Here is a 13,205-nt window from a genome sequence, read left to right on the forward strand (position 1 = left end):
GCGAGGAATTCACCAAGGAAGGGAAGATTTGTGGTAGAATTCATTTAAAAAAACAGAGACATAAAACATTACAATATTCATTATTGCTGTTATCTCAATGAAAGGTGTGTTTTTTTCTAGATTTTCACTGTAAATATCAGGAATATCATAAAAATATTTGATGGGAAAGAGATGAGGAGGGGTATGGAAAATGTGTAATGGGGGAATACACTTTCTAAGCAAAGAGATTATTTTTTCTTTCAGGAGAGATCCAAAGGGTACCCAACAGAAAGTGTTTCTATCCTTTTTAGCTGCCAGTTAAAAGGCATATATTTCTGGTTCTGGCCTCTGACCTTATGATTCTATGATTGAGAACATGAAATGTGTCAAGCACATCTATCTATACGCAGACTTTTCACAAGCAATTTTGAGTGACTTCTGAATGCTCACCTCATAGACTAAGGAAGACCGAATTTAGGCCATGGATGGCCTAAGTTACATACTTCTAAAGAGCTGGAGTATGGGATTCTTCATTTTTTTAAATCACATCATGGGATTTTTTCTGCTTAGGTGCAAGAGCTCATATGTTGTACACATGATTTTCTAAAATCCTTATTCTGAACCATTCCCAGTGTTTTTCATATAAAGCCTGACATATGAGGATAAGGCCAAACAGAGCATGTGTCTGTCTCTTATTCAGAAAGCATTCCTAATGCTTGAGTCAACAATGTATATGCACCTATCAAGACCCTATTGCTGTCTAAATGACACAACGTAAAGCCAATTTTGTTGTGCAGCTCCTTTTGCAGCAGGGTCCAGATTGGCAGTTACCCTCACTAGGGGAGGGAACTGTGGATTCCAGGAGCTCTACCAATGCAGAAGCCCATTCTTGGATGTCCAAAATGCTTGTCATTATCATCTTAGTCTTTTCCCCCAACTATGTATTTTATTGACACTTCAACTGTGTACAAAGAAAAGTGATATTTAGTATAGAGCTGAGTGATACTTAATTCCTTACTCCTACCTAGCTAGCTCTAATGGATTTTGGATCTCTTGTCATGCCTACTTATCTACTTGAGCAGGCTCAAACCTGGAAAGATTTCCCCAAAGGCAACAGTAATTCCAGGCATTCTCTCACTAGCATGACATTAAATGTTGTTTTTGAAGCATTTCTCTATTTCCTTCTTTTTCAGGGATGAAGACTTGGAAAGGGCAAGGAACACACCCCCTGCTAAAGTCCAACACAAATACTTATGCTCCACAGGTGCTACCCAGGAGCGAATTTCACACAGACACATTACCGGTGCTCATTCTGTGAGAGAGTTCTGCAGGGCCCTCATTAGTGCTGCTTTCCAACCTAAGGCTCATTTGCAGGTGTTTCAGAGCCTGGGTGTCATCCCAACCATTTGCTAATAGAAATCAGTGGCAGGACAGACCTCCAGAGGAAAAATGTGAGGCCACTGCCAAGCACATCTTCCCTGTGTATAGCTCTGTGAAACCAGACAGGTTCAAAAAATTAAGCTGAAATCAAAGAGCACTTGCACCTCTGAGATAAAATGCTCCCCAGTGATGAAAATGGTGTTCTATGACAGAATGTAAGTATAGATTCAGTGTATGTTAGCACATTAATGACTGAGAAAGAAGTGTTAATCTGAAGTTACAACAGTGATGAAAAATATAAAAATAAAATAAAATCTGCATTTGGCTTTAACTATAACAATTTTAATAAACAGGAAATGCCTAAGTCTTTAAATATAGAACACATATATTTTATTAAAAACAGATTTTATTATCTTTGTCCCCTGGAGTAGATTTTTGCAGGGTTTGGCACCACATTTGTTTTATGAAGATACTTTTTTCTTCTGACAGGTATCTTCCACAGTGTTCATTACCTTCCTTGTCTCATGATTTGACAGGTAGCTCTCCTCTCCATGACCCACAACCAAAGAACAGTGAGACATAAGGGAAGCGGTCTGATAGCTTAGTAAGTCTTTCTCTGCCCATTATATCCTGACTTAAACTGCTAGAACAATACCAAGCACGCATTGTTTATATAAAAATGTTTAAAAATCAGATCCGTTACACTTGACGTTATTTAACTTCTCACATTGCTTTTCTATTGCTGATCTGTTTGTCCTGACTGGTGCTGAACTTGTGTACTGGCATTCTGCCTTCCAAAATCCCCAGTTACTCTGTGATTTCAACTGCAGCTTTATTTGGATAATCTTAATTTCCCACTCTACTTTGCCACTGTTCTGACCTGTTAAATAGGTGCTTAGGATTGAAGTGTCTTTTATCTACCATATCTAGCTTAGGAGTTGTAAGTCTCTGTTACTGTTTGTACAGTTCCTTGAGGTGGAAATCTCTGTGTTAGTCCTAAACAGCCAATAGCTATATCAGAATTATCATTCTAGTGGAGATGGCTGTAAGACACTTGCCTTTTTTTCTCTTATTGCCATTGTAAAATTGACTCAAACAGACCAGTCTCTTTTCATTTTATTGCTTTACATGAATTAAGAGTGCTCAGAAAAGCAGAAGTGATTAGAAACCTTGTTGTGGATGGGTCAGAAGAGATGTAGATTTGCTCCTTCTCTAAGATTTTGGGTGAACCAGGATAAACACCTGGCAAAAGTGGTGACATAGCAAAAGTAGTAACATTTACTTCCACCCTGCCCCTTACAGATTTTACATTTAAAAGTAGACACTCCACTAGAAACATTTTTCTATGGATGTCTGATCATCCCTGCTATTCAAGTGTTATACTGAAATGAAGTCTCAATTTAAATAAAACCAAATAAACAATACCGTAACAAATACAAGGAATAAACAACCAGGGTAAAGTGTAGAAAATAATTCTTCATTTTGAAACATTATTTATTTCAGACTAAGATATCAGCAACATAGAGGAAGAAATTTCCTTTAAAACATATAATAGGGAAGTTTTCTCTTAAAATAGATTTACAGTAAATGTTATAAATGACAGAGTGAGATTTTGCTAGCATAGGGAATATGGATCTATTAGCCTGATCATTTGCTGATAATTACTTTCCAAAATCTAGCTGATGTAGAGCACCATGCACATTCATAAAATGATCTGTGAAAAAGCCATTCCTGGCTGTTGTCCAAGGCCATTAAATGGGGCAAAACCAGTGCAGATTGACTGACTGAGGAGGAAAAGACTGGGTGTATGACTGAGTACAGCTGACACATCTTCATGCTCCTCATCCACCAGCAAGAAAAAGCATTTGGGGGCTTGGCACTGTGGGATCCACTATCACTAGATTAGACAGACAGATGGGGACAAAAAGACATAGGAAAGTGTCTTCCCTAGTAGCTTGCATGCAGCCCTGTCACCAAATATAATCTGCTGCTGCTATTTGCTGTGTTGGTTATCTTTTGATTAAGAAAATTAATGAGTAATCAAAGACAATCTTTTTAAAGATTTTTTAAATTATTAGTATTAAAGTCACACAATCCTGTTGGAATAGACACCCACCTAGCCAGAAAGAAAAACTCTGAAGAAGCTGTTAAAACTTACTTCAAAGAATTTGGAACCACAGGCACACTGGGATTTTGTTTTGATCTTTCATCAGCTTAACAATGGTATAAGAGATGCTGCCTGCCATTTTTTTTATATATATAAAATGCTTTCCTTGGTTGCTATGAGGCACTTTCTTTGTATTTCTGCATTTGTTTTGTATTTTTCTCTTTTTAAAAGTTGTTTAAATAATAATTAAGTAAGCGCCTACCATAGGTCACAAGTTCATTAAACACTGTTACCTCTGCAGTCATTACATTTATTCTGCTTCCTAATGTTACAGGAAAACATATCTTGCAGGTCTGTGACTGGACAGGTATCAGAAATGTAAGGTCTCATGAAACACGGTTGGACTTACTAGCTGTAGGAGATGTTTCCTTTTGGCAGGTACAAGTGATGACCTTCTGGCTTGTGTTTTGCACCATCTGAAAAATCAACGGAAAGCATTACACATCTAGAACAGCTCCCTGTAGAACACAGGCTCAGAGCCCGGAGCTCCACTGTGCTTTGCTTTGCGGTGTTTATTTCTGCTCTCTGGGATCAGGGCACTCTGTGCTTGGCCAAGGAGCAGGAATAAATACCAGCAGTGGATTTGGGGCTACCTATGAAGGCAGATTTCAGACTCAGTGCCACTGCCAGCCACACTTGTGCACAGCTCTGGGTGCAGGTCCCCGACACCTCATCCCCCAAATGTCACTCAGAGCTGACCCGAGGGTGCTGGCAGAGCTTGGAGGCCAGGAGCCACCAGCGGGTCTCAGCCACCATCACCTCAGCATTGGCGGCTTCTGGCAACCTTTGTGTGCTCCCCGCGGCCTGCATCTCTCCGGATTTTGTGTTATTTATTTACAGTGTGGGAGAACTACCTCATGGGGGCAAGGAGACGCTACCCCCCTGCGGGGCCCACGGCTGCCACGGCGGGGGGCCGCGGCTCACCTGAAGCTCGGGCGGCCCCGCCTCTCCCGGCTGTGTCTTTAAGGCCCTCCTCCTCTTCCTCCTCCTCCTCTTCCTTGCCCTCCTTCCCTCCCTCCTTCCCTCCATCCCTCCATCCATCCCTGCCTCGCTCGCCGCCGCCGGGCTCTGCCTTGCCCGCCCGCCCGCCTCCCCCCCCCCGCTCCCCCCGCCGCCAGCCATGGCCGACATGAAGACGGGCATCTTCGCCAAAAACGTCCAGAAACGCCTCAACCGCGCCCAGGAGAAGGTGCTGGCTTGGGGGAGCAAGCCGGGAGGGGGCCGGGGAGAGGCAGCAGCATTGCCTGGGGTGGGGGAATGGGGGACAGCGGGTCCCCGCTGCCCGGCGGCGGCCGCTCTTATATAACCGCCCCACTTACCGGGTCGGGCGTCGTGAGGGGCCAGCCCGGCTCGGCTCGGCCCGGCCCGGCCCGGCTTGGCACGGCTTTACCCGGCTTCACCCGGGGGCGATGCCACTTCAGGCCTGGCCCAGCCGCCCCCCGTTTGCTCGCAGCTCGGGTGGGCGCAGGGTGGGTGCACCTGCTGGCCCCATCTCTAAGAGGATTGCCTTGCCGTTAATATCCGCGCCGGCTCATCCCCAGCTAAAGCGCTCCTCATCGCCCGGCTGCCAGCGGCCTGGCCACAGCCACGGGGCTACCCCGGTGTGGGGTCGGTAGCCCACCGAGAGCAGCCCGAGCGGGGCTCGTGGCCACCCGCTGCTTTCCGTGGCTGTGGGTGTCTCTGGTGGATGTCGTGATGTCGGTCGAAGCATCGCGATTTGTGTTTGTCGCTAAGAAAACCCGGTGCCGATTCGTGTGATGCTCTAGCTGAACAAGCAGCGAAGTCAGGAAGAATTTGCGGGAGTTTCTGATAAAGGACCTTGGCTAATAAAAGCCAACAGATGTAGATGCTGCACGTAAATAATCCACATTTAGCTGCTCTGTGCCTCAACACTGGACCACAGGCATCAAACCAAGCAATAAAAGCATTTGTGTGTGGCTGTGTGCAGCATCCGTATCAGCTATCGGTGCGGTTTGTTATAAAGCTGTTCTCAGTGCGAATTTGAGTCAGAGGGGTCACCGAGTGTTACGTGTCATCGTCCCTTTTGAGGGCTGACAAAGCCTTGATACCCCTCTGGCAGGTACTCTGTGCTCCCGCATGTCAGTGTCACGGGGCTTGGGAGAATTAGAAGAGATTACTTTATGCCCACTGTTTTTCATATCTCGCTGCCACGGAATCCCTGCTGCCTTTGTGCCGTGCAGTGAACTCTGCAGTGCTCTAAGGAAATAAAAATCACAACTTTCATGTTGAAAAGTCCCATGTGTAATCATGTCACTATTTATGCATCTAATTAATGGTTGAGACCGTCACAGGCAGGTGATGGATTTTGTCTTTCAGAAGCTCGTATCTGGCTCACAAGGTCACAAGGCACTGGACTTCTCAATACCAAACTCATGATGCATTTCCATTCTTTCAGGTTTTGATTGTAACTGCTTTTGAATAAAATAATAAATTCTTTAATATTTTGAGGAGATCTGGAGACTTTATGGTGTGACTTGAGCTGGGTCAGTAGCAGGAGCAGAGGTCTACAAATACTGTTTGTTTCCTGGCATCTCGGTCAGTGCTATTTGCTGGTGTTGTTACTGTTAACTGTCCAGTGAATCACAGGTGTAAGATATAAAATCACGTGTACTGCTTCCAAGTGTGTCTGCTCAGCCAGGGGAGGCCAGCAGAAATGCATGGGCATCCCAGAGCACACCTGGTCCTGGTGTTGTGGCAAAGGCATCTCACGCACTGGCCCCGGAGCAGCACTCTGGGAGCAACCGGGGTGTGCTGATGGGCTCTGATGGTTGGGCTCTGCCTGCACTTTGGTGGTCTGTTGCACTCGGGAGGGGAAAATTGGCTGGGTTGGCCTGCATGTATCGGCCTCGTCATGGCATTTGTGGTGGCTGGTTCTTACTGTGTCCCTGGGTCTAAATGTTGCATATATACAGGGAATAAAATGCCGGTGGTCTGACGCAGCAGTGTGCACCGTGCAGCTCAGTTTCCCTGCTTCTTTCTTCATGGCATGCATATGGAGTTACTGTGTGAGTTGTGCCCATCTCTTCTCTCATCCCTGTGCTTCTGGTCAGTCTTGATTTAATCTCTGGTTACACAACATAAAACATAAAATCCTTCATTATTCTTGCTAAAACACCATTTTTTGTTTGTTTGATTGTTTTCTAATAAATAAATTAAAGCCCCAAAGCCCCACTCCCCTCAAAGGGCATGACACATAATTACTGTTTTTTATTTATTTATAGGATGATTGTCATTGAGTAGATTAAATTTTAAGAGTTAAAGGTCTAGGAACTAAGAATCTGGTATTTGATGGTGTGAACAGGACGGCTCTCTGATGGGTGTGTAATATCTCACTGGCCTAGAGGGATTTTAAACATGTTCTGAGTTGTTTTATCTTGTTGCATACTCTAGATTTGAGCGCCTGCAGTTTTCTTAATGTGTCTGTATAGTCAACTGGCTTTATAACACATTTGTAAATAGTTTTCTATTATTTATTACTGGTGTGCCAGCTGTATTAATAACATGGGATGGCTATAAAACATAAAGCTTTACCGAAATAGTTTTTCTAATGATGTAATCATTATCCTAATTTCTTTGCAGTCTAGGAGAAATTATAGTTTCATGGTCTAGGTAGCATATATGCCCATATGCATGTATGTGCTCCTTATTTGTATGACAAAAGCTCAGTAACTGACGGGAAATATCTCATTGGATAAATCCAGCTGTCTTGCATTAGAAGTGTTTAATCCAAGAGTTTCATAGATACATCCTTTGATACTATTTTCCTAGTTTAAACAAAAATGATTATTATTATTATGCGATACAGTAGACTGCTGGTATTTGTACGTTAGACTTGATAATATCAATAATGTTTTATTTTCTTATAATAGTCTAGAAATACTTGTAAATTACTTCTTACTGAGGAAATAGGTGGGGTAAATGTGTCAATGGTTTGATAAGGCAATGACATTACAAAATAGCCTATGGCTAAATGAGGGTAAGGATCTAATTGTCCAAAGTGGGCTGGACCAGGCTAGTTCTCAAAATGAAACAGGAATTTAAATGACCAGAAATAATTACTGGTCAGTCCATTTTTCGTGTCATCCAAAATATGGCATTTTCAGTAGCATGTGTGCCCTGACACCCTGACTTTAATTCAAGTGTTCAATGAGCCAAACTGTGCTGTTCTCCACTGCCTTTCTTCAATGACTTTTCCCCAATATTCAGGAAGCATGGATGTGCTGAGCTTGCAGCATCTGCTGGAAGCTGCCAACAGTCAGCTGAATGATCAGGATTAAAGTTTTAAATGCATCAGAGCATTTTAAGAGCCTACATCCCAGTCATAAAAGTAAACGAAACATTGACATTCTTAAATATCTGCTTATACTGAAAACGGAACAGATGTATTTGTAACTCAGGCTGTCTCAGGCAGTCCCGAGGACAGGATTACTTGGATGAAAACACTGAGTCTGTGTCCCTAGATTCCTCTGAAAACTTGAAATAAAGCTGTCAGCCCAATTTACAATACTAGTTACCTCCCTGTTCTCCCCTTTGTATCCTAACACTTTTGACTGCACAGGCTGGGTGTTGTCACAACACTTCTGAAACTCAGTAAGGCAGCTCCTGGGAGCTTTAAGTGGCTTTGGAAAATCCAACTCATGCTTTTTTTGCATGTTCAGCTTCCACTTAGTAGTACATTTGGTTCCATCCAAAAGGTAAGGCATTAAATGCTCTAGGTCATGAGAACTTTGCAGGAGTATCTAGTGGTTAAAGATGTTGCGAAGGAGGAGGTGCCATAACTGAAAAATAAAACACCCAAGAAGGGAAATTGATAGTTCTGTACCCACCACATGCTCTGATGAAGTAGATGGGTATCTGCATTTGGGATATATTCATGAAAAACATGTTACATGTATTCCATCTGCCTGCAAGTGTGATTATATGGTTCTAGAAACCTCAGGTTCATAACAGCAAATTACTGTCTAACGGTTCAAAACATTGGCCCTATGTATGTTATAAACACTGAACCCATGATAGTGTTAGGACAGTCCCCAACACTTGGGACCATGCTGCCACAGACACATGCAAGGTAGAGGCACATTTACCTCTGAAGAGCTAATTGTTAATCTCTGAGTAGACAAACAAAACCAACCAGAAGTCAATAATTTCTCACGTGAATGGTATGGTCTAAACTATGCAGCCTAGATTCTTCTACCTGTAGGTTCTAGTATGAAAAGCTTGCACTTACTTTTGCACTTACTTTTTTTTTTTTTTTTTTCCTCCCCTCCCCTCTCACAGAAATTGTAGAAAAGAGGAGCACAAGTGGTCATCTGGCCCATTCTTCTGAACCAAAGTGGAATCAGCTGAACCTAAGTTATTCCATAGGAATGCTTTCCTTGCATGCTTTTGAAAGTATTTAATGGTGGAGATTTTGCAGTTTCACTAAAATGATTTGATGCTATTGCTTCCAGTCAGAAAGTTCTCTTCTTGCTTAATATAAATGGCTTAAACTGGGGGGGGGGGAAGGGGGGGGAGGGGGAGGGCTGGGAGGGGTGAAGACCTTTATTCCCTGCTCTTTCTTTCCTTGATGTAGAGGGTACAATTTACACGTGATTTTTCTCTACACAGTGCTTTTTTTGTCAGCACGACCTCTGATCTAATCAGAGTTACTGCATGACCCTCCCGAGCAAGCCAAAGAGTAGCTGCTAGTAAAATATTGTTTGGTTTTGTCTGTTTTAATTTCTGATATGTAAAACATAGAGGTAGATTTTGATCATCTGGCTGCCAAGTATGTAAAAAAGGGGAGAGGAAACACTTAGGGTTCCTGCCTGTTAGGTTCTGATGTGGCACTTTCCTTCCTGCATGGGGGAAGGGAATCAGTTTTTGTTTCCAGTTTTCTCCCCATATGCAGTATCAGCCACGATACTGTGATGCCTTCCTCATTGTCACTTAGCTTCCATCAAGTCATGAAAGTGCTGTTTCCTCAGTTTTATGGGGATCGATATCTCCACATTCACTGACCAAAGTTTCGTCAATACCAAGGTGACCTCTTCCTCTGTTCTTCCTCTGTTCTGACAATTGTTTTCACTTTTTTTTTTTTTTTTTTTTTTTTTTCCATCTCCTCTTTTAGCTCTTGGTTGTCCGTCTGTTCTTCTACCATTCTCTCTACAAAGCAGTCTCCTGAAATTTATCTATCTCTATGCATTTCACATTTCACTGAGACATATATATATTTATATATATGTATCTTTAGAAAGGATCTGCTGCTAATTTGTTGGGCTTGGATCTGGACAATCTTCTTTGCTACACCTTGCCCCTCCAGAAGATCCTTTCTTCCTTGCCTTTTTGGATTGCCTAAGACTAGGTGCTTCTGAACCAAGGTCTGCCCTTGCTCGTGCTCAGAGGGGCTGCCGTGAGTGGTCCCCAGCTGCTCCACTGCACACTGCTGCCTTCATGCTGTGGCACAAGTAGGAGTCAGACTTTCACGGTGTGTACTGGAGAGATGTCAGGGCTCCCTGTAGCTTTGGCATCTCGCTCTGCTTATCCAGTCTTGCAAAGAAATGAGGGAATGTCTTGCTGTGCCTCCAAGCACCAAATAGATTTGAAACCTCAGTTAATGCATGCAGTTTGCCCCAGGAAGAGGACCACAGCTTGCTGAACTCACCTGCAGATGGCAGGGGGATTCTTCTACCTTCCCAAAATATACAAGGGGGGGAGGGGGGTTCACCCCCACCAAAACTTCTGGCAGGAGTCAGTGCCTGCTATGCCAGTCCTCCTACTCACCACAGGGACTGAGGAATGGTGGGGAAGAAGGGGTAGCAGATGGCTCTACCACTTCAACGGGGAGAGCGTTTTCCTTGGGGAGCTGTTGTATGGTTTGGTTCACTGGGCTCGGCTGCAAACTCAGCTGTTTAGAGCCTCCAGTCCCAAATGTGTCAAATGCTGGGTCTCTCTTCCCTAATGCTCCACAGCGTCTGTGCTGCACGGTGCTGAGCCTTTGCTGTTCTTGAATATGGGATAATTTGATCCTGCCCTAATGAACAGCTAGTTTGTCAGTAGTTGCCAAAATCTTAAACCAATGAGCAACTTGGAAAAGCAATCGTATTATCTACTAATTGAAGTTCATTAATCTGTTGGAGTGTAAGGTAAATCATAGGCATTCGGTAAAGAAATGTGTAACATGTTTTTGAAGTTCCATTTGTGCTAGGAGAAAGCTAAGGTAGGAAACAGCCTGTTCCTCTTCTAGGCCTTTCTTTGTTTTCTCAGTAATATTCTTCTTTATCTGTAGGACAGGAGCAATTGTAAGGCACTGGAGCTGGGGACTGGTGTGGACAAGCACTTGGTACAGTTCTGTTCAGGTGTTTTCTAAGAAGGTTGGCAGGGCAATGGGAGAGTTCAGAGGCCTTTCTTTGGGCAGGGGTGCAGAGATGTCAGGGGCTGGACCATATTTCGTCTCTAATGCCCCGTGCCCCACTGCTACTTCTCAGTTATTGCTCTTGTTCCTTCTTTTTCACCCCCCTTATTTTTGACAAAAAGCTCCTGCTTACTTCCAGATAAGATCCTCTGCTTTGTTCTGCCTACCTCTGTAGCAGATTAATTCCTTTGATGCTCCCTTGAATTCTCAGCTTGGAGTCTTTCATCCCACTTTCTTGCACCTACAAGATTGTTAAATCTGTAGTTTATGGTGATGCAGAGCCCAGTGATACAGCCCGTGAGCTGCAATCAATCCTCTTTATCTATGATACAAAAGACAAGAGGAATGCTTGCCAAATCCCTGGGTTGTCGCTGAAACAAATAATTTGAAAAATAATCTATAGTCTAGATTAACAAATGGAAACCCTTACTATTTTTCTAGAAACATTTCACAAAATGCTGCTGTTGTAACACACACATATGCTCACATGTGTGTCTGCACATGCTGAGAGCTCTCAATCCAGGTTTGTTTGAAAAATACTAGAAGTATCAACTGATAACTTCTTTTCTCAAACCTGCATTTTGGTAAAAAATAAAAATTACCTAAAGAACACAGAATCTGAATTTCTTTTTCCAGATTGTGATTGTCAGTGTAACATTTGCTTTTAAAGAAGTATAAGGGTTTGGTGTGTAGCAGAGGTAGATGATGGTCTGCAGTGCTATGGGAACACAGTTATTTCTACTGATGATTCACACTTCAGGTTTCAGCAAAGCCTAATTAAGTGACCCACCTGCATGAGGTTTAATATGTGTAAGCACAAAGATAAAACACTGCATATAGAGAAGTTTAACTGAATAAAGATGATGCATTTTCTGTGAAAAATAATCAGTCTTTGAGATCTGCGAAAATACACTGTTTTTTCACATAAAATTCATATACTTGGTTTAGATTCAGGGCGTTGTTTAAAGACTTGCATGCAGGACATGTAGAGAAGTAAATAAAAATGTGATACTTCTATTAAGCCTATGCAGCTCTGTGTGTGGATGCCATTATCAGCTTAATCTACATTTAGGTTTGTTTATGTGGGTGGAACAGTATTGTCTTTTCATGCTGCTCTAGCCACTCTGCGGAGTTTGGATGAACTTTTTAAATACATAAGATTTACTGCTGAAACAGATCAGCTATGATCATGAAAACATTTTGCCAAAATAAAATGATCAACAATTTTAAGTATAGGACAAATTTTGTTCATTATTTTTACATAAGGAACAGTTAGTAGGCTAATCAGACGGGAAATAATTTAATTGACATGTCTTCCAGGTCTGTACTAAACACGTTGGTATCACAAGGGTGATAGAAGGGCTAGAATCAAAGGCAGACCAAAGAAAAAGTGAAAAGTCAAGGGTAAGCTCAGGCCTGAAGAGACGAACAGGTTGGCCTAGTCTTGACTTAGGGCAGCAGTCTCCGAAGCTGACCTTTGTAAGGGAAGAAAAACAGAGAAAGAAAAGCATACAATGTTAAATGAAGGAGCTCCAGGCAGGGCATGGCTGGAGGCTGCAACCACAGCACTGTCACTGTGGGAACGCATTCAGGAAGCGTTAAAGGAGCAGATTCATTACATGTGAAATAGGGAGTGGAAAACAACCGCAGCAGAATGAGGTCAATGTCCAGGTGAGAAGATGCCTGGACAAGGTCCAGAAATGAATCTGGTGTTTTCAGATGAGACATGAATTCAAAATATGGAATTTGGGTTTCAAGAAATGTGGAAGTATAACAATACAAGGAAATTCTTTTGATTTTAAAAAATACTGCAGCCCTCCCTCTATATTCTGAAATGCCTTCTGGATTAATTTGTAAAATAAAATAATTTTAAAAAAGAACATATTCCCTATGATGTGACAGTCTTGCAAACTGCCAAAATGTGACTTGCTCATCTCTAAGTGTTGTCCTACTTAATTCTCAGCAAAAATGTGAGCAGAATTAGTATCAGCACAGTTGCATCTTCCTTCATGTTTGTTCATCTCCAGTCTCTCCCTTCTTCTGTTCTTTTAGGGCTATCTGAACAAATTATTGTAAAGTTAACCACCAAAGCAATTTACAAAAAAATAAAAAAAAAAGAAATTGTTGCAGCACCTGGTTCCTTCAGAGCTGAGCACAGATACACTCTTCAGAGATGACTGCATGTTTAAAAAACAGTACCAAGCCTCCAAACACTGCAAGCTTTCTACTGAAAGGTCATTTTGCTATATTTGCCCTCTGTTTTGT

The 13,205-nt window shown here is 42.5% G+C and overlaps 1 protein-coding gene across 2 annotated transcripts in view; it reads left to right on the forward strand.

Moving 5' to 3' along the window:
* The first annotated feature begins 4,485 nt into the window (after positions 1-4,485).
* The window catches only part of AMPH (amphiphysin), a 125,390-nt gene continuing 116,670 nt past the window's right edge, over positions 4,486-13,205 (forward strand). For both annotated transcript variants that reach the window (XM_035317495.1, XM_035317496.1), the window contains exon 1: positions 4,486-4,715. In XM_035317495.1, coding sequence (XP_035173386.1) covers positions 4,647-4,715 — 69 coding nt within the window. In that variant the 5' untranslated portion in view covers positions 4,486-4,646. The remainder of the gene's footprint in view (positions 4,716-13,205) is intronic.

Source organism: Oxyura jamaicensis, chromosome 2, assembly GCF_011077185.1.
Source record: "Oxyura jamaicensis isolate SHBP4307 breed ruddy duck chromosome 2, BPBGC_Ojam_1.0, whole genome shotgun sequence".
In the NCBI taxonomy this organism is placed as follows: Eukaryota; Metazoa; Chordata; class Aves; order Anseriformes; family Anatidae; genus Oxyura; species Oxyura jamaicensis.